We start from the raw sequence: 19,951 nt of genomic DNA, 5'->3' as shown, positions 1-19,951 counted from the left end.
GGAAAGCAAGAAGAAATGAGAGAAAAACTAAAGAAAAAGAATGTGGTTGAGGAGCGTCGTTTCCAGCTCCTGCAAGAATGTCTTGACGGGGGTAGAAAAAGAACGTGGTTGAGGAGCGTCGTTTCCGGCTCCTGCAAGAATTTCTTGACGGGGGTTTCAAGACTGGAGCCCGGAATGGAAATCGATTAGCAACCTTAAAACGCCTCTATTTATTCGTTGGATTATCCATGGCTGTGTTCGTTTATTTTCCCGCACAGTCAACCCATAGACGAACTCCTCCGCAATGGTAGACAGCAGTTTCACCCAAGTCAATCGGCGACTTGAAGAAGAGCGTCGGGCTAAGTTCTGCGGTACCGCCAGTATCAGTATATCGTCATTGAAACCAACGTTGAGGGCAACAAACCGCGTTCGTCCTCCCGTTCCTGAACCACTCAAGAGGTTATACCGGGAAGAACATGGCTGCCGAAAAGAAGATAATCGGCATCATGCCAAAGCTACAATCAGTCAACATGATTTCGAAGCCGCCCTATTGAACGCAGGAATCTCCGCCTCGAGGCTCCAAGGCGATGCTTTGCCCTATCCAGCTCTTGAACTCCCACCCGGAGTACAGCTAGAATGCCTTCAGGGATCGGATCGTATTATGGCAGCCGATGAAGTGTTCGATGACACGAACAAGCATTGGATAGTTGATCTTTATCTAGATGGTGCGCCCACAAGTGAATTATTTAAGTGAATCAGCTGACGATACTCAGACCTGAGCGATGATCTGAAAACGCTTTTTGTCGAAGAATACGAGTATCAGATGGAACCCGATGATGGGGAGTTCTACTGCAAGATTCGAGGATACCAGGGACATCATGGCGACGAAAATCCCTTTTTTGAACGAATGTGGCTGGGGCGACTTTCTGCTCTTTCAAAGAATCGTCGAGATCTCCTGGATCAGCTGTTTCGCCATAAGAAATACTCGGATGCCTTCGATGCACTTCTGGCTGTTCCTGCCCTCTTTTGTGGCTTTCGACTCACCGTAGTTCACCAGGTGATCTCTATGAGATGTGAAGAGGTACAGCAATGACCCACAACGATGGAAACGCAGACTGACTTGAGGCAGCCCAATCTACACTACTTAAAACACATACTCCAGGTCTGGAGTGACATATGTGGTGGCGACTACAAAACTATGCGGCTTATTGATCGGCCAACTATAGAACGTCTACAGGGAACAGCGCCAGGGGCATTCAGTACAGACCACGACGAACTTCTTGGTGACCTTAGAAGTGGTCGTATCCTCGGAAACTTTTCCGAGCAACAACGAAACGAACTATGGATTCGAATTTGCAATGCCTCCAACCAACGTTTGATACCGTCACTCTTCACTTTCTTCGAGGACCGAAAGTTCCTCAGCACTGCTGCGGATTGCATGAGACGGCTGACAGGTGTCGGCTCCAAAGTCACGATTCCGAGGCGCCTGGGTGAGATGTTCCAAGACACAAATCAGCGGACTGATCAGTGCATAGTGCAGGTGTCGCAAACGGCATATGTAACTGTTCCAGGAGATGCAGCAACTCGTTTTGACCTTGGATGCCGGCAGTTGTGGCTTACTGCCTTTCGAGAGTTCCGGGAGCTTCCAGCGGATGTGAAGAAGAAAGACATACTTGCAAAGGCTCGTATGAAAGCAGACGAGATCACACTCTTCGAGTTCGCTTCTCTTGCGGACAGACTGGGCTTCGAATCTGACGAACTGAGCAACATAATCAGATCGTCCCCATACTTTGAAGTCGCCAAACGCCTCCTCCTGTCTGCGAGAAAGCCAGGGCAGTACCGATATCCCAATTTCGAAAAATGCATACAACAAGTAACGGAGATATTTGCAACAGCCAAGCCAGTATCTGCTCCGGAGATGCCGCATAGTTCTGAAATGAACGAACGTCACTTGGAGCTACCGATTCGATGTGGAATCCCTCGCGACAACGATCATAACCGTGATCAAACAAAGTTATTCCTTCCCAGTATACTGTTAGAGTATGACACCGGGCAAACGCGAGTTACCTCATTCTTCATACGAAGATCGGTTTACCTATCTTATTTTGGTCTCCCTCTATCTCTAGCAGATTTTGTTATCGACCAACAACCAACACATCATTTCGATCTGGGGGTTAATGGAGCCAATCCTGCAGACAGAACAGGTCTCGGTTCTGAAGCACATACAAACACAGCGGCGCAGCCGGGAGAACAGTCGAAACTAGATCAGCTCAAGGGACTTTCCCAACTTGAGCAAGCCAAACTTGACCATCTGCGGCAGCTGGTTCAAGAGCAACAGGACCGCTTAAATCAGCTTACCAAGAGTGTTGACAACACTACCAATGAATCAGACTTTGGGCAGAACCAATTTCAGCATTCAAGTGGCATGGAAATCGTACCAACCAACACCATGAACGGGACACGAGAAGCTTCATTGGTTGGAGACTTCGAAGGCCCTTCTTCCGAAGAAAACAACCCCAGGCCCGCAAAACGACACCAAAGAGTCACTCGATTCGATTTCGATAGAGTCCAAGGAGGGATTCCCCCAGATAACGATAACAATAGTGGAGGCGCGTCATCGAGCAGGCAGCCAATCATCATAAAGTTTTTTTCGCGAGAGGACTCTGGCGGGTGGGTTATTTGTGATGAGATTCATGTTGACGCATCAGACTCATCGCCAGTCCAACGAACAGCGGCAAAGTACATGCGGAAACAATTCTGTCTGTTTGATACCAGTTACAACAACCTAATTCCCAAAACATGCTTCGAGAAGGTAACGGCGAACGGAACAAATACAATTCTGGTCGTTCGTACTTCTCAAGTGAGTACGAATGATGGCGAGGAGATCTTATAGGAACAAAAAGAACTAGAACCCAAGTAATTAATGAATTTCGGTGCCCAAAAACGTTAGCATCTGTTGGAATCGAACTCACGACCTCCCGCGGCGGCGGTTGGCCATGTACGACTTCACCATGTTCTCGACAAGAACGATATCGCTTTCCGTGGTGAGTCCTGCACGCCCGTCAACCGGTGGGTGCCTAAAACCAATGGACCAGATGCAGCTTACCTGGCGTGAGTACACGGAAAATTCCCGGGACATCAATAACCGTTAGATGCTCTTGCTATTTAAAGGTGAGTCAAAGAAAAAGCAACTAGGAAGCTGAGAAGAACTAACGTCAGGTCCGCTGATCTCGTTCTTGAGGATGTCTCCACTGAACGCCGCAAGCCCAACATCTTTCTGAGCTGCATCCATTCGAATGCCCATAGCAACGTTGGCCTGAAACGCTATTAGTGTAGGCAAAACAAATCAATGAGGCCATCACGAGCTGGCACACAGATGCTAGCATATACAGATGCTAGCATATACAGATGCTAGCATATACAGATGCTAGCATATACAGATGCTAGCATATACAGATGCTAGCATATACAGATGCTAGCATATACAGATGCTGGCACACAGATGCTGGCACACATCAGTGCTGGCCCACGGATGCTAGCGCGACGGACTGGATTAGCAGCCTGAAATGGAGTGGGGCGATTAGCTCATCATCATGTACCGCAATTGATATGGGTACCCGGAGCAGGCGTGTAGCCCCGTCAGTGCTCTTCAGTGCTCGCCTTCCACTGATCATAGCTTTCCCTGCGGATGGCGCTGAGAACCTGGCCAAGCTCGAGGAAATTAAGTTCAATGGCACCAGAAGGCTGTAAATCTATGCAATACAGTACACAATAGACTTGCATAAAGAAATAATAGCATCGCAGCGTAGTGCTTGCCGCTGGCCAAAGGTCTTCTCTATTGACCTTCAAGCCACCTCGAATCAGGCTGCTTATCTCAACCGGTACGGGAGTCTTCACAGCAGATTTAATGCACCTTCTTATCAAGCCCAATGAAAGCGGGACACTACTTGGCCACTTTCGTACAGATTATTGGGTCTTCCTCAGCACCAAACATGCACAGAGGCTTCAAGAAGTTTGTGGGACAAGGATCTATGTAATAGGAGATGAACCAAAGGTTTGGAGGCAGCTTTCACATACCCTTTGTGAACTGCCACTTTTGACTAGTTCCCTGCAGCGTGCTGCATCCTCCGATCTCTCCTCTAGCTCCATTGGGTTGCCGGAATGGTATGCATCAACATGATGGACCGGGACCTTGCGGCTGTCTGCTTTTGAGTATCCATCGTCACCGCGATGCTGGGCGTCATTTTCCTCGGCGGCCCCCCTTAGTCTGCGAGTCGGAGAAGAGGGGTGGCTGGTCGGGGCACGGCTTCGCCGACCGACAAAGTCTGGGGGCGTTCTCGTCACAGGAACAGGGTACGTTCTTTCCTTCAAGGCACTATTATTAGCCTTAAGCTGTCTCGCTTCTTGAGCGGGCGCTGATTCAGAGACGCCATCCTGTGACCGTCGAAGCCTGCGCCACAACACAATTGTTGGGATAGGTACCGTATCGTCTGATGGTCTGACTTGGGCCCCAGAATGAAGAATGGTAAAATGATCCTAGCGTCATGGTTGTGCTGGGCCTAAAAATGGCTGTTGCATAGCCCGTCTGTGTTTTTCGCTGGATTACGCCGTGGTCGTCATCATTTTTTACCACTCTGTGGACTCTATATTCGGAGCTAGAAACCGAAGAGAGAGAGCCAAAAACGGCCTTGATCCGTTTTGAAGTCTGCGCTCCACGCTACAAGGCCGGGTGCTGCTGTACCGTTGCGTCCTCGGACCTTTAAGGAGCCCGCCCGTCTTGTCGCCCGTTGTCAGCTTCAAAGTAAGCAGATTCGGCAGCACTCTGTTAGGTTGGGCAAACTTCTTTGGCCCGTCTCCTACTCGCGTTTTGGCTCCACAGGCTTGTTCTGGAAGCTTCTGTGGACCTTTGGTGCCGAAATAGGTGATCCATATTTTCTGCACGAAGGGGCTACTCTCGTTGAGCTTGATCAGAACGGCACCAAATCGGAAGCCAAAAACGTCCTCAAGGTGGGGTGCCCAAAGCTGACGTCCGAAGCGGGGGCCCAGAATGAGTGTCTAAGATGGCTGGGCGCCACTTCTTGCTGTAGAGCTGTAGGTCAGCGAATCTGTGCCAGAACGGCATAAGGTCCTCTTCAGAAAAACATACTGGATCTTTCGAGATGCTCCACACCGTCTCATTACTTACACACAAAAACTGTATACATCTATTTGTCGAATTTGATGGGTTTGAGCTGGTTGCTAGAGCCAAAAATGGATGTCAGCAAGTCCAGTCGCATGCCTTCTCTGCTCACTCGCACTATCACCCAGCAAGTTGGCTCCGCATTCCGTCTAGATTTGGCAGCCATTGCTAGTCTAGTTCTGGAGATTGGGGGAGCACATCGCGGCTGTTCTTGGCTTTCGAAACATTGAACGTATGTGCAGAAGAGGAAGCAATATGGGCTCAAAAGCACAGCACTGAGGCTTGTGACAAGTTCCCCGAATGAGGGGGATGCTATTCAGGTATTCACCGTAGTCATCAGTGCTAAGGGCCAGCATCGCAGGAGAGGATAGCTAGAAATCAAGCATGTGTAAGCACATCATAGAAGCCAGTACGAACCCGAACCTGCCGTTCGTCTGTGAGTAATCCAGCGGCCCCTTCCATTTGAAGCCTTCACTCATTGTGAGGATGACGTCTAAGTACTTTAGTATACTTCACAGATTATTAATAGTTGGAAAAAAGTAGCTGCTGCGTCCTCTGAAGTCTGGTACACGCTGCGATTGTATGTGGGATAAGTACCTCTAGGCATAATTAGCATAAGCTGTGCGCTTGACATCTGGTGCCCCTTGGTGACAGTGTGGACTACAAGATGCAGTGCTCAGCTTACCCGGCTGAGTAAGCCACTTGACTCGACTTTTTCTGGACACATAGTGCCTCATTCGTGCTATTCACACTATAAGGGCGATGCTCCACACCCAGCAGCCTACCGTATTGTCCTTCCGTTAAAGTTGACCCTAAACGTTGATTACATTTAAAATGGACCCATCCCCCCACACTTATGCTTCTCACATGGACATACAGTGCAGCACTAAAGCTAGCAAAACTGTCTTGGGTCTTTCCGCAAAGACAAGAAACCTCTTGCCACCAATACAGTGTCGTTTCGCACGGCTGTACGGAAAGCACCTAGCTTAGAGGTACGTATAGGCTTTTTGGAGTCAGAATCGGCTTTTGTGTCAGCAGCTTCCTGACAAGAAAAGCCACTACTGGATTGCCCACCAATAGTCCAAGGTATACATGAGTGTGAGATATCGATATACACCGTGCACGCCTTTATTTGGCATTTGCCAAAATGGCTCACTGTGCGCAAATTACCTCGTACGGCTCAGGCACCAATGACTCCACCCGTTCACGGCAGGTAAGCAACTCCGTTTCCGCGACAGGTCCAGATGGCCTAAACAGCCTGCCCCTCAATCGGACGGTTCATGCAACGGAGCACTGTCATCGTTTCAGTTTCCTAGGCGCTACACAGTGTCTCCAGCGCGCATCAACAGAAGCCCATGCCACGCCACACAGCTGCCTGTCGCCTGTGCGGTACGCTGTCATGCGCCACGCTGCGTATTTAGAGTGCCCAAAAACCCCATTTTCGCCAAAAGCGGGGTAGAGCCAGTCAGAGGCTGTAGACGTATCTAAGATAACCAATCATTTCAACAGTTAGAAGGTACCAATATTCTCTATTTTTTCTGACTATGCCTGAGGTACCAGCAATCTCGGTTAATACAAAGTGGTACAGCACAGTCTAAACAACCTTTTCGAGTCTTCCGTACCCTAACGAGGCTATTCCCAGATATTGGCCCTAGTACCCGGCGACGCCGTGGTGGTGGTGGTATATTTAAAGTCTCGAGCGACAAGAGACGTGTCGGGCGCGATGCCGACATGGTCTATGCTAATCTAAACTATGTTACAGGGCTACGTCTTTACCTAACGCTCCTGTTCAAACCGCTCCAAAATGAAGCAGATCTTCTCGCCTGACCAGAATTCTCTTATCCGCCATCCTTTTCCCGGGTCGCTTCATCCACAAGGAAAGTAGTTCTGATAGTGCTAGGAAAAACCACAAGGGGAAAAACCTAGCACGGCTGGTCGTGATGTGGTTCCACGCCTTTCTCCTCTCCACTTTGCATTGGAGCGAGGCAAAGAAGGCGTACAGCAAGTCGGCTCCCAGCCGATGGCGATACAGGAGCCCGCAACAATCGCTCTCCGTTACTGCCTGAACTAGTCAGGCTCTGGCAGGAACGAAAGTGTTCAAGACCTTCCAGACAAAAGGTCTGGCACGGAGACAGAAAATGACCTAACTGCTGTGTCGGGGCTTTGGTGTGTGGACAAGGGCAATTCGAGCCCTTGTTGAAGTGGTGGCCCGCACGCGGCGGGCACAGCGCGCCGCAGGCTAGCGGACGCGCGGATCGGCGAGAGCGAGAGTGACCTTCAAAGCTTCTAAACTCTCGCCCTACTTCACTTTCGGGGGAGGTCTCGTCGTGTTTGGTGTTGAGAGACGAGTCTGAAAGTGAAGACGGGAATGATAAGACCCGTTAGGGGTACGGGCCGAAGCCCTGCAAAAACCTAACAATTCTTAACACTGGGTGCCAAGAAAAGGTTTTTACAGGAGAAGGTCCAGAGGGGTTCAGATTAAAGGAATACAGCTATTCCATGGGAGGACCATCGTCGAGGGTCACGTGGGGTTAATTCGCCTTGCTCCTATTGTAGCAATAAGGAGGGATTAGTAATTACGGCGTCGCCGGGTACTAGGGCCAATATCTGAGAATAGCCTCGTTAGGGTACGCAAGACTCGAAAAAGCTGCTTAGACTTGGCGAAAATGGGGGTTTTTGGCACTTGATGGGATATGCAAGAGTAATCCGGAAATGGAGACAGCAATTATGGGCTTCAAAGAGACAAATGCATAAGCTCAGCAGTGTAGAAGTAGTCAGCTTTAGTGGCCCTTTCGAATTTGCCCCCGGGCGTAGGGAATTGTGCATGTGTGTGCGATAACAACAATAAAGGAACCTTGCGGGGCCTTTTGAAAACAGAACGAGGGGTGGTTGGCTCTTTGAACCTGCCAAGGTTCTGGCTGTCATAGGTCGTGGCGCGAACCCAGTCATGAGAGCCTAAGTGGTCTGGGCCGGGACTTCCGCACCCGGCAAGCTAGTTATTTGACCATTTTCTTCCGTGGTTTACACGAAGCTGCCTCGTTTGCGACGGCTGATCCGAACCGGGCATCTGCCCATATTTGCTAGCTTTCCCCGGATCTCACCCTTGTACGTAGTGCTCCTTCCGTAATGTTTTGATCATTGCAAACATTGATACCCAAGCGAACTCACTTGCAATGAAGCTCTATCTGTGGACCGTTTCGTTTTTTTCCTGCCTGTCGCTCGTGTATGGCCTCTACGATAACGTCCCAGACTGCGCTGTGAGCTCACTTGATCCTTCTTTTGCTGCTACCGGGTCACACGGCCCGATGTTAACGATCATTATCTAGTTACCATGTCTCTTCGAACCACTTGACTACACGCCCTGTGAGTTCTCGAATTCGACATGTCTATGCGGAGATATGAACTATAATATGGCCGTGATCCATTGCGTCAGAGTACAATGTAGTGTGCAACAAGCTTTGTGTAGGTTACACTTTGACCACTCTGCAGCATGACCTAGACTAATGAAGCGTGGACAGTTACGAAGAATCAAACCTGGCAAGACTGCGGATTCGAATACCATGATGAAAGCGCTGCAATCTCCTGGGTTCCATTGTTCCTCTTCGGCCTCGTTACCGTCTTCTTCGCATCTCGATTGGCAACGAAATGGATGGAGCTCTCGACGTGGGGCTGGGACGATTGGACTATTGTGTTTGCATACGTACGTTGAGATTTCCTTAGAGTTGTGATTAGACAGCTAACGATTGGTTGAATAGGCCATGATGATTGCGTTCTTAGTTGCGACGATTGTAATAAAACGGGAAGGATTTGGAAAAGACATATGGATGCTCACCGTGGATCAAATCACTGCCTTCATCAGGGTAAGAAAGCGTCGCATCCGCTTCCGCTTGTATGGTGAAAAGTTATTCACTGAATACCGCTAATCTTGGATAGTAGGGCTTCTTCGCCTTCGAAATTTTGTATTTCGTGACTCTCGCAGTCATCAAAGCTTCGATCCTGTTCCTCTACCTTCGCATTTTCGGCTCGATCACGGAGGTATTCCGGCAGGTTCTCTGGGGCACACACATCTTCAACATAGCCGTTTGCATCACGTTCATCATTGTCAATCTCAATCAGTGCAAGCCTCTCAGTTACATGTGGTACGGATGGGATGCAAAATATCCTGGATACTGTATCGACCTATCGGCCACGACGCTTTCGCACGCTTCCTTGAATATCGCGATCGACGTATGGATGTTGTTCCTCCCGGCCACGCAGATTTACAAGCTCAATTTGCAGAAGAGACAAAAGGCGGGGATTATGTCGATGTTCGGTGTTGGAATATTGTGAGTACAGATCTATGCTCTCTTCAACCTTCTCGAAAAGCCTAACACATGTCAGTATCACAATCGTCAGCGCTGTGCGTTTGAGAAGTGTATCGGTCTTCAACAAATCATGGAACCCGACATGTAAGTAAAAAACATTGATGCTCATGTATGGAGCTTAGCTCATGGAACTCCCAGATGACTTCTTTGGCCTCGCACTCTGGTCACACATTGAGCTGTGTGTGGGCATGATAGTCGCATGCATCCCGGCAACCCGAACCCTGACTAGACGCCTCTCCCCCAAACTTCTTTTCGTCACCAACATCTCCACTTCGAGAAGGTTGTCGACCAGGGCATCAGAAAATGTCAAAATTGTGTCGCAACATATTGCAACGATCGCCGTCGATGACGCTCATGAAAATTCGACGATATCCTAGAAAAAGAAGGATTCCCTTGGTGCTTTAACGCCTGACCGAGGGGCCTTATGTGGTTCGTGTTTGGAGAAATATGGCATTTAAATTGGGTCGGTTTGTACCTGTTGCCAATTGGCACCCGATGGGATATGTACTCTGCTGAGTACTTTGCTAAGTACTCATAGGATTACATATGTACCACACTATCGCGACTCCTTTAAGGTGGTTGAAAGGCTGGATGCCGGGCTTCGGGACATCGGCTTGGGCATGACAGGGAATGGCCTCCTTTGGCGTATCAATCTCTGGGCCTGGGGACTGATTGGGAGCGGCTGGCAAGTCAGGTATCGATATGCGAAGGACCTTACTGCGCGCGGTACTGTGAACTGTGACAGGGATACATACAGCACACCTCTGAGATGTCAGTTGGGCGGGGGTCTGGGGTGTCGGATCCACATCAGCAGGTCGCAGAGAGACCAGAATTTGTGGATCCGCTCTGGGGGCACCTTGAGGTATATTAGCTAATCGCTCAGTAGTCAGGTCTCCATACCACCTGCCCACTTTGCATAACGTGTTTGATAAGCGAGCTGGACAAACAAGCGAGCTGGACACCTTAACAGAATCTGACTAAGCTGCACGCAAAATTTCGTTACAAAATTGTTAAGGATTCTTAACAATTTACTAACAGAACTTTGCGTGCAGCACACCTAGAATCTGTTAAGGTGTCCAGCTCGCTTGTCTGTCCAGCTCGCTTATCAAACACGTTACCCATGTGTCCATTACAATCGAACCATCGGTGCCAGAACCTTGTTGTTTTTTCAACTCCCTTCAGTCTCACCAAATGGAGGATGAACTCGCTAAACTACGTCAGCAACTTGGAGAAGAACAACACCGACGCGAGGAAGCTGAGGAACTTGCGATAACTTCACGACACACAAACAATTCAGGCTTATCTCGAGGCCTGCCACTCGCTCAGTCTTGCCATTCAGGTCGTTACCGACCGTTCCCTAACTACGCAAGACGGCACGACCAACCCGACCGGTCGGGTTTTCCCTCGACGCATTATCCCGTGGGATGACTTCGCAACAGCACAAGATGAGGTCTGGGCCCATCTCTTGGACCAGCAATTCTCCTCCCAACCCCTCTTTCCATCCCAACATCAACTAGACTATGTAATGTCTCTGGTCAGCCCTATCAGCAGCGAAATTGGGCTCCGGAATTACGAACGCGATTCTGTCGAAATCGCGGTGCCGAATCTCGTCGACGAGGCGTACGATAACCTGCGACTGCGTATCGATCTTGGCTTACATGGAACTGTAACGTTCGAGAGCCACACGAACCTCGGCGAGACCGACGACACCTTGTCCGAACACATGCATCGAATGTCCATCGAGAAGGGCGATAAAGACCAACCCCCGTCGAGCCGCAAGTCACAGCGTAGGGCGCGGGGGAAGGCAACCAGGCAGACCAGTTTTGCATCGCACCTCCGACGGTCGGAACGTTCCTGCCGTGGCGATCGAATACAAGGCGCCGCATCAGCTGGGGCGCGTCGAGGTCGTCACAGGCCTGGCGTCCGAGATCCAGCCGGAACGCGATGTGATCAACAAAGATAGCGAGAGTTTCGCGTTTGCAACGAAGGCGCTTGCTGCCGCCGTTGTCATCCAGCTCTTCTCCTATGATAGGCAAGGGCATTCAATTTGGATACGTGTGTACAGGCGAGGCTTTCATCTTCCTTCACATTCCGGATGACCCCACCACCGTTCGCTATCATGTATGTGTTCCCAATATGGACGTCCTGGATGACGACGAGAACAGGCTTCGCTTGACCGCACGGCTGTCGCGCAGGTCTTCGCTTTCATCTTCCAGATCCTTCGTTTCGGGCCACCTCCGAGCTGGCACAACGCGGCTGCAGCCCTCGACCCCTGGGCTGTAGAACATGACGACGCACTAAGAAACGTTCCCGAATCCGTACGCAAGTGCAAGGAAACTCGTGCCTCTCCCTACAAACCCCAACGCTGGCGAGGCTTCAACCGCTCGTCGATTTAGACATGCTCTCGCTGCAAGCTGTAGCAGGCAACCGCTGATTCAACGTAGCGAGTTCATCATCGGCGCTTTATCAGAGCGCGACATCGTCGGGTGGTCAGCAGCTTTGAGTGACGAAATGACATCCCGGATGGCATCTGTTCTATTACCAACTGGCATCCCCAAAACTCCCTATAGTTTCCCTGCCAATCACGTCCTTTCATTATATCCCCGACAGCACGCACTTCCCCCAAACCACGACCCTCAAATGGCATCCCTCAAATGGCATCCCTTAATTACGTCCCTTAAATCGCATCCCTTAAAGCACGTCCGTTAAATCACGTCGTTACGAATCGCAGGCCGACGCACGCGCCAAGACATCATCCTCTTCGCCGATCAATTCCTTACCCCGTCCCGCTTCAATCATCTCGCTGACCGGTTTGTCAGTAACAGTGCCCTAAAGCGCCAGCAATTGACTCCACCCCGACCGGCCCCGATATCTTCATCAGAGGGGTCTGCATCTGAGCGCTTTACTAGTAATAGTCTTCGAAGCGCGCCGCCGAAGTGACCCACCTTGACCGGCCCCGACTGTGTTACTATTGAAGGGTCCCAAACGCTGCTGGTAACGTGCTCGTCAGCGAAGCGCCCCGTCAAGTCCGCGCCCCACCGACCTACTGCATATGTTAAATCGCCTCCCAGATGACTACACTTCCGTCCGGCCTACTACTTTGGTTACAATGGGCTAACAGCAAAAGCTTACTGGGCGCTAGAGAAGTAATGGAGCTGCTAGACTGGCGACAGAGTGCCACGTTACTGGGCTTCCGGGAAGCCCCGACCTGAAAAATTTCAGAATTATGACAGTCGCGTGCCCCGCCGGTAGACTACGGCAGCTGCCGAAGGCGACTCAAGGCATGAGCTGCAAACGAACAGATGGGGCAGAGCAGGGCAAGTTGATCACTAGGCAGTTCGTGTCCAGCACTTAACAAAAAGCAGCATTATTCTGTACATACCTCCGTGTCATAGATTAACTCTCATTCAAAGCATCAGAAAGGGCGCTAAAAGGGTATCAGTAGAAGAGCGGGACACTGGCAGAGCACTGGTAGGGCACTGGTCGAGCACTGGTGCTTACGATCTGGTCATCCAGTGCCCATCACGTGTTTCCCTTCCCTTCGGACGGCGTAGAGAACCTGGCTAAGCTCAACAAAACAAGCCTTAACGGTGTTGGAGGGCTGCAAGTCAATGAGTCGTCAAGTCTGCTTCTAAAACGTTCAAGTAAGAAGCACCCCCGAGGTATTTCACTTGTATCCTTACATACGAGGATGGTGCTAGCTTCGTCAGGTGATTCTGATGGCTGTTTGGTTGTCGCTATAGATCTGGACTTTGTTGGTTCCCTTCTGTTTGCCTTCGGTTATCTCGAGGGTGAGGATGATGCCTTGCATCTCTCCCGCGTGCACTGTCGATGTGGACTCGGACCCCATATGAATTGTGGGCCTGGTGTGTCGTCGTGCACACCGCCGCCGCTCCTATGTGGCCGTTAATGCCGCTCTCATCTGTACAGACGTGCACAGCTTCGGCTTCACGATCGATACTTCTCTAGAGCTCTTTCCTGGCAGTTTCCGCGGTGTCGGTCCCGAACAACCCACTCGTTCCGGGAAGCCACTCGGCCGACCGTGGCTGTGTCTTAAGGACCCCGTTAGCCTTTTGATCCCCATAGAAACCTTCCAACAAGGGTGTCTCGGCCCCAGGCAAAGCCGAGACGGTGCCGCCCCGTATCCGGTACGCGCCATATGGTCACGTCGTCTGAGTTTGCACCTTCAGCCGGCAGCAACGGCAATCCCGTCTCTGAGCCGACCGACATGCGCCTCCGTTCTCTCGAGCCACCTTGTCGTCTCCGCAGGTCCCAAGTGTAGGAACTACTACGCCGGCGATGTTACGTTCTGCAAAAGAGGCATGCCATCGCGGTTGACCGTAACAGCAGGAAAAGTATTGCAGTCCGTTTCGATCATGTTACACATGCGCTCCGAAAACGACTAGGCTTAAATTGGACTGCGTCATTACGTGGGCCTCCATTCTAGACGACTCCATTTCCGGCTTTCTCGGGTGGAAGCTGTACTACCGCCAGGTGAGGACTAGTTCAGTATGATGATGCGCACTCCTCTAGCAGGGAACTTTCGTACCTGTGCTGCCGAGGCCCACTGTCACGTGTCCGCCCGCGAAGTATGAGCCATACCGCCTTTCTTCAGCACTCTGCTTCAAGCCGCGAGAGAAGGGAATCAAAACTCAAAAGCCAGTGATGCAGTTTGGAATTGGTGGCTTGGGCTGTAGCTGATTCCAGAACGATCAAGCCCCACAAGCCACATACTTACCTCACAAATTTTGCAACCAGTGATCCGTGCTTATGGGCATGATTTTCTTGAAAACGGCAAGGAGCACCTGGCAGTGCTGAGCGGTCGAAAGCTTAATTGGCTTCCCTTGACAAATGCGGAAATATCTGACTCTCCTACTAGAAGCTTGAATAAAGAATAGCGAACAAAACTCTGGGGACCATCGCATCTCGGAGTGCTATTAAGCATTGCCGCAAAATCCATTCCTTCCCTGATCTTCGAAAATTGGTCGTTCCCTGGCGTTCCACTTTTTACCCCCTAATCACATCCAAGACCTCTTTTCCTGATTCCAACCAAACTCTGAAGCCATTCAACAAATCTGTTTCATTCTCGGTATATTTTTACTACGATCTTTGTCGTTCACTACAATTATCTTTAAAACGTTGTTGGACTCAATGCTATCATATTTGGCCGTTGTGCAACATGGGAATCAACAGCAGAGACTTCCTAGTAAGCTATCAATATCTTTGCCAACAAACACAACTGGCTATTAACAACCTATCTAGACTGGGGAGTGGATACTTCTCGCTCTTTGCTTCGTCATTATATCTGCTCGATTGGCAGTACGCACGTGGAAGAAGATATGGTCATTTTGGCTATCCGATGTCTTTCTCCTAATCTCTCTCTTGTTCTTTCTTATCCTTGTCGTTGGTGATACCTATACATTATCGATAGGTAAAAGCGCGTTCGTTGAGGAGTACTACGATGAAGGATTTGCAAAAGTAGCTATGCCCCTGTTATATCTACTACCTTAGATTATATACTAATCGATTGAGCAGTGGAAATTCGCCAGTTCAGTCGTCTTCGATCTAGGCTTTTACTTCCCACGGTTCAGTCTATTAGCCTTTTACAATGAGCTTTTCTCTGAATCCGAAAAGAGGTTACGATTGTGTCTCTACCTCGTTACGGCCTACGCCACTTGTGCGTTTATTGCAACCCTATTTATGGACATATTCTGGTGTGGCACTGATGTATCTAGAAATTGGTGTGTTATTCTTATTAGCTTCCTTGCTATTTTTACGTAACAGCCGTTCTTGGGTTGTTTCTGACTTCTTTTTAGGTCTGATGCGAACGCCACTTGTACATTGGTTAATAGTTCGGAGCCCATGTACGTTGCCTGGTCAATTGGTATTATTTCCGAGCTGTTCGGTAAGTGTTAAATCCCTGTACAGACATTTGATACTGACATGATGATTAAGTCTTCGCACTACCGTTTCCAATACTTAGATTAAAAGCTCTGCAAACAAAAGATAGAAGAGCCTTGTTTTGCATCTTCCTCCTTGGGATAGCCACGGTCTTTACTAGCATTGTTAGGTTTATCCTAACCGTGAGATCTATTTGGGACTATTCTACTTGTAAAAATGACCCCTCTGCATGGCTTTCAATTTCAGATAAAACTAATTCATGGTAGATCTCGTTGGGTCAACAGAAATCGCCACCCAGATCACTGTCATTGCGCTACCAGCATTGCGCCCATTGCTCGGCTTTTTTTCCGTTGGCTGGAGTAGATGCTCCCGTAACAGGTCACAATCCCGCAACAAGCGACCGCTCCATGGCACACAACAACAAAACCAACAAGCATATGGTACGTCTGGTAGCGTCAAAGGCAGCGAAGGGGCTCTTATATCCGTCAATAAGCCCTTGGATGGGTGCAACACGAGGACAGGGTTGGTGTGATGATTTGATTCGTGAAGAGAGGTATGCTTACAGCTGCCAACCACGATAAGTTTTCAAGCGAAGCCTTCAGACAGCACTAAGGCGATCACGAATAGCCTCAAAGAACAAACAGTTCCGACTAGAGGAGGATCATCTATACGCGACGGAAGGCAAATGGTGGTCCAATAGCAGCTTGATGAGGTTGCCTAGGGCCTGGGCCGTAGTCAAGGCTGCAGGTGTGAAGTAATTACACGCACGCGTTCCACAAACAACCTCGGGAGTCTACTTTGACCACGGTGCTTATCCCACAACAGTCCTTCATACTCTACGGAGGACTAATGACATACGACTGTCCTAATAACACTTTCGCTGGCCAGGCCGACTAGTAATTATGTACAGGGAAGTCACCATTTTATTGGTCAACCAAATTCTTCGAAGTTCAATAGCACTGCCTTTCAACCATGGCAGGAGTTTCAGTTCGATGTCTTCGAGTGGTATTTCGAATACCGGTCATGTCTCTGCTAGTACCAGAAATAGCGGAGACATGACTGGAATTTGAAATGCCACTCGAAAATATCGAACTGGAACTCTTGGCATGGTTGAAAGACAGCGCTGCTGAGCTGCGAAGCCCCTGGCCGACCAGTGAATTGGTGGCCATCCCGCGCATACTGATCGGCCCAGCCAGCGGAAGTACCGCTAGAGTGGTTGTACGCCATCGGTCCTCGGTAACTAGGAGACGTAAGGAAAGCGCCGTGGTCGAGGTTGACTTTCAAGGTTGTCTGTAAAATGTGTGCGGGGGCCCGGCGGTATCAAAGGATGCGGCAACTTAAAAAGCGGAAGGCAACATAGCAAGAGTAATGAAGTCTTCAGTACGATGAAGACGAGAAGAGTGATACCGAGCAAAAAGACAGCCAGAGCAATCGATGATCCAACCTCGAAAGAAAAATTGTCTAATGGCAAGGTGGTCGATGAGGTTGCAAACTGTAGTTGTGATGTACGTCTTTTGTCTATGTCGACTTGGAGGATGGGAGAGGATTGTGAATAAGTCCGAGACTAATCAGAGGGAAGACGTGTAGGGGAGCGGAGAGGAGCAGAACCACAACCGGAGCCTGGCTTGTACGAAGATGGAGTAGGGGAAGGTAATGACATGTCCTAACTGAGTAACGATAATCGACTCAGGGCGCTCTTGAGCATTGGAGACGACAGGCTAGAGAAACATCGATGACAGGACGTATGAAGGACGAAAGCTGGGTTCAATATACCCGGGAGAGAGCGAGTATGTTTGCATTTTGACCGTGTCAATTTCTCTCTCCCTTTTCACCTCGAACTGATGGGGGGCTAGAGATAATTCACGGAAGGGGATTCAGGGAAAACAAATGATTACTCGGGAGAAACAGGATTAAAGGTCGGAGCCATTGCTGAATGCAGTAGCGGCTGAACGGGGCGTCAAGTAGGGGAAGGGGGCAGGGAAAGTGACAGAATCCATGCATGCTTCTATGCGAGTCATGGACATAACCCATCCAGGATGGTCTGACTGTACTTAAACAGGCCAGCCTGTCATTTCCACCTGGCCCTAGCTCTGTAACACTTATTAGGATAGCATTAGGCCCACAAGCCTGTGGTGATACCATCCACTCTTTAGCACGAATAAGACACTCTTTTCTGCTCACTCATATATGCATATTCCGCTGGCCACCCTGACTAACCGTCAGAAAGCATGTGCATTACCCTAATAAAAAGAAAACAAGGTGGGGGAGCGTGGGTCGGACGATACATTTCTGTTGGGCAGCGATCGTCAAGTGGGGGGTCAATAGGATGGATGTATTGATGGGTATGAAGAAAGAACGACCAGAAAATAGCCCGACTATCTATCTAGTGAGTGGAAAACCCCTTACACTGGCGTATCCTTGGCAAACTTGGTCATGCTTATCCCATCGGGTGCGGATGGACGCCATTTTCGCCAAGGGCGGGGTAGAGCCAATAAGGGCCTGGAAACCCTTTGAGTTAACCAATAGATCTCTAGTACCTCCGGTCTCTATAGATTTTGGGTGTGCCAGAGGTACCAGCAATTTCTATCAATACATAACGGTACATTACAGTCTAAGCAGCCCTTTCGTGTTGTCCTTCGAGTGAAGGTATTCCTAGATACCTCGCCTAGAGGCTGCCGCTTCCTACTACCACAATAAGAACAAGGCGAATTAACCTTCCTTGAACCCTTCCTATGCTTTTCCCATGGAATAGAGGTATTTCTTTTGTCTGTAGCCCGCCTAGGTCGTGAAAGTCTTCGCCCGCCTGCTAATGGGCCAAACTGCTGGATAAGCTGGGCTGCAAGCAGCTGCCGCCATTGGTAGTGGGTTTTCACCTTCTGCCACCTAGGGTTGCCCCAGAGCTGTAGCAGGAAGCTATCCACAACTACCACTTCCAGCAGGAAATTCCAGGCAATTGACTGCCAGCCCCCTCGGCGAATTGGGTGGCTGTATTGATAATATGACCTCATCTGGTCACTTACATCAACCCCATTCATCTTGTGGTTGTATTCATCGATTGCCCTAGGGACTGCTAGATCCTTACGTACGTCTGGGTCAAAGACTTGTCGGGCAGCCCTCTTGGCAGCGGAATCCCCAGCTGGGCGGCGGCGGCTACGGATAACTTCCTGGCCGTCCTGGAAGACAGTTGACAGGAAGAGTACGAGGGCATTATCCTTCCAGGTGAATTGGCTGACCTATTTACTAGTTAGGTAGGTAGGTAAGTAGGCTGGGCCGGCCGGGCTGGCAGTTTACCTCCCCATCTAAAGTAGGGATACAGTGTACTTCGCCCCAGGGGATACCCCGTCCTTCAGTCTCTTTCTCAGCGACTAGGATCTCATCTATCCCACTATCCTTCCGGCAGGTACCGGAAGCTCCAACCTGTTGGTTCTGTAGGGTACGAAAGAGACGTAAGTCAACATACCCACATCTGGCCCCCCCCCCACATCTGGCCCCCCCAAAAATGCCTCATCACCATCACCAGCCTCCTATTTTCACCAACTTCACCACATCACAACATTTACAGTTTTTAACCAAATGACTTCATTTTTTCTACATATCCTTTTATAGTCCTTACGGGCAAATACACCGAGTATGAGGTCAAACAGGCCTTAGATGCCGTCGCCAATGGCCAGTCTATTCACAAGGCATCATCTGAATGGGGGATCCCAAGGTCAACACTTCGTCATCGACTCCAAGGTGTCCAAGCAAGGACAGCTGCCTTCTGTGACCTCCAGAGGTTATCCCCAGATCAGGAGGCTAAGCTGGCTGAATGGGTGCGAATCCAGCATGCCCTTGGCCTTGCCCCAACTCATCAACAAGTGAGGGTATTCGCAGGAAGGATCCTTCATGCTATAGGGGACACAGAGCCTATAGGAAAGGGATGGATCCAAGCCTTCCTGAAGAGAAATCCATCAGTCAAGGTGCAGAGAAGTCGCCCTATAGATTCAAGACGTGTTAATGGGGCATCTACTGAGGTCATCAGGGACTGGTTCAAACTCCTCGCCATACCAGAGATCAAGGGCATTAAACCAGCCAATAGATACAACATGGATGAGACTGGTATCCTTGAGGGCCAAGGATCTAATGGGCTGGTGCTGGGCATGTCTGAGACGAAGTCTGTCCGCAAGAAACAGCCTGGATCAAGGGCATGGGTATCCATCATCGAATGCATCTCTGCCCTGGGCCATGCCCTTGATCCCCTCATCATATATAAGGGCAAGACAGTCCAGCAGCAGTGGTTTCCTCTAGACCTTGGCCCTTATGAAGGATGGCAGTTCACTGCAACAGAGAATGGATGGACTACAGACGACACTGCAGTTGAATGGCTGCAGAAGGTCTTCATCCCTCAGACTGTCTCCCAGGGCAAGGAGGGCAAGGAGGAGGCCAGACTGCTGGTTGTTGATGGCCATGGGAGTCACACAACGACGGAATTTATGTGGCTCTGCTATATTAATAACATCCACCTATTGTTCTTGCCACCACACACCTC

The 19,951-nt window shown here is 49.8% G+C and overlaps 6 protein-coding genes across 6 annotated transcripts; 5 read left to right on the top strand and 1 right to left on the bottom strand.

The window, feature by feature from the left end:
- Positions 1-283: 283 nt before the first annotated feature.
- On the top strand, positions 284-2,872 carry CDEST_15609 (uncharacterized protein; the record flags this gene model as incomplete). Its single annotated transcript, XM_062931764.1, has 3 exons — positions 284-704; positions 753-1,060; positions 1,109-2,872. The coding sequence occupies 3 exons, from the start codon at positions 284-286 to the stop codon at positions 2,870-2,872; spliced, it is 2,493 nt and encodes an 830-aa protein (XP_062787815.1).
- Positions 2,873-2,947: 75 nt separating this feature from the next.
- CDEST_15608 (Putative P-loop containing nucleoside triphosphate hydrolase) lies at positions 2,948-4,909 on the bottom strand (the record flags this gene model as incomplete). Its single annotated transcript, XM_062931763.1, has 5 exons — positions 2,948-3,030; positions 3,086-3,140; positions 3,194-3,295; positions 4,057-4,515; positions 4,820-4,909. 5 exons carry the CDS (start codon positions 4,907-4,909, stop codon positions 2,948-2,950), a joined length of 789 nt encoding a protein of 262 aa, XP_062787814.1.
- A 3,322-nt stretch (positions 4,910-8,231) lies between these two features.
- CDEST_15607 (Putative extracellular membrane protein, CFEM) lies at positions 8,232-10,288 on the top strand. Its single transcript, XM_062931762.1, has 7 exons — positions 8,232-8,415; positions 8,485-8,620; positions 8,677-8,858; positions 8,914-9,018; positions 9,095-9,483; positions 9,539-9,606; positions 9,661-10,288. The coding sequence occupies exons 1-7, from the start codon at positions 8,332-8,334 to the stop codon at positions 9,897-9,899; spliced, it is 1,203 nt and encodes a 400-aa protein (XP_062787813.1). The 5' UTR covers positions 8,232-8,331; the 3' UTR covers positions 9,900-10,288.
- A 684-nt stretch (positions 10,289-10,972) lies between these two features.
- Positions 10,973-11,519, top strand: CDEST_15606 (uncharacterized protein). The gene has a single exon (XM_062931761.1). It carries the CDS (start codon positions 11,048-11,050, stop codon positions 11,483-11,485), a length of 438 nt encoding a protein of 145 aa, XP_062787812.1. The 5' UTR covers positions 10,973-11,047; the 3' UTR covers positions 11,486-11,519.
- Position 11,520: 1 nt separating this feature from the next.
- On the top strand, positions 11,521-13,683 carry CDEST_15605 (uncharacterized protein). Its single transcript, XM_062931760.1, has one exon. It carries the CDS (start codon positions 11,548-11,550, stop codon positions 11,803-11,805), a length of 258 nt encoding a protein of 85 aa, XP_062787811.1. The 5' UTR covers positions 11,521-11,547; the 3' UTR covers positions 11,806-13,683.
- A 333-nt stretch (positions 13,684-14,016) lies between these two features.
- CDEST_15604 (uncharacterized protein) lies at positions 14,017-16,385 on the top strand. Its single transcript, XM_062931759.1, has 5 exons — positions 14,017-14,728; positions 14,785-15,000; positions 15,058-15,263; positions 15,339-15,427; positions 15,690-16,385. Exons 1-5 carry the CDS (start codon positions 14,702-14,704, stop codon positions 15,953-15,955), a joined length of 804 nt encoding a protein of 267 aa, XP_062787810.1. The 5' UTR covers positions 14,017-14,701; the 3' UTR covers positions 15,956-16,385.
- The last annotated feature ends 3,566 nt before the right edge of the window (positions 16,386-19,951 follow it).

Source organism: Colletotrichum destructivum, chromosome 12 (assembly GCF_034447905.1).
Source record: "Colletotrichum destructivum chromosome 12, complete sequence".
NCBI lineage: Eukaryota > Fungi > Ascomycota > Sordariomycetes > Glomerellales > Glomerellaceae > Colletotrichum > Colletotrichum destructivum.
This window is presented reverse-complemented; position numbering and strand designations above follow the sequence as displayed.

Bases quoted from the DNA above. Each gene is read 5' to 3' on its own strand.
- CDEST_15605 (XM_062931760.1), top strand. From the start codon at position 11,548: ATGATAGGCAAGGGCATTCAATTTGGATACGTGTGTACAGGCGAGGCT.
- CDEST_15607 (XM_062931762.1), top strand. From the start codon at position 8,332: ATGAAGCTCTATCTGTGGACCGTTTCGTTTTTTTCCTGCCTGTCGCTC. The intron at 8,621-8,676 runs GTAGGTTACACT...AAGCGTGGACAG, and splicing joins TAGTGTGCAACAAGCTTTGT to TTACGAAGAATCAAACCTGG. The intron at 9,019-9,094 runs GTAAGAAAGCGT...CTTGGATAGTAG, and splicing joins AAATCACTGCCTTCATCAGG to GGCTTCTTCGCCTTCGAAAT.
- CDEST_15604 (XM_062931759.1), top strand. From the start codon at position 14,702: ATGGGAATCAACAGCAGAGACTTCCTA. The intron at 15,001-15,057 runs GTAGCTATGCCC...TCGATTGAGCAG, and splicing joins ACGATGAAGGATTTGCAAAA to TGGAAATTCGCCAGTTCAGT. The intron at 15,264-15,338 runs GTGTGTTATTCT...ACTTCTTTTTAG, and splicing joins ACTGATGTATCTAGAAATTG to GTCTGATGCGAACGCCACTT.
- CDEST_15606 (XM_062931761.1), top strand. From the start codon at position 11,048: ATGTCTCTGGTCAGCCCTATCAGCAGCGAAATTGGGCTCCGGAATTAC.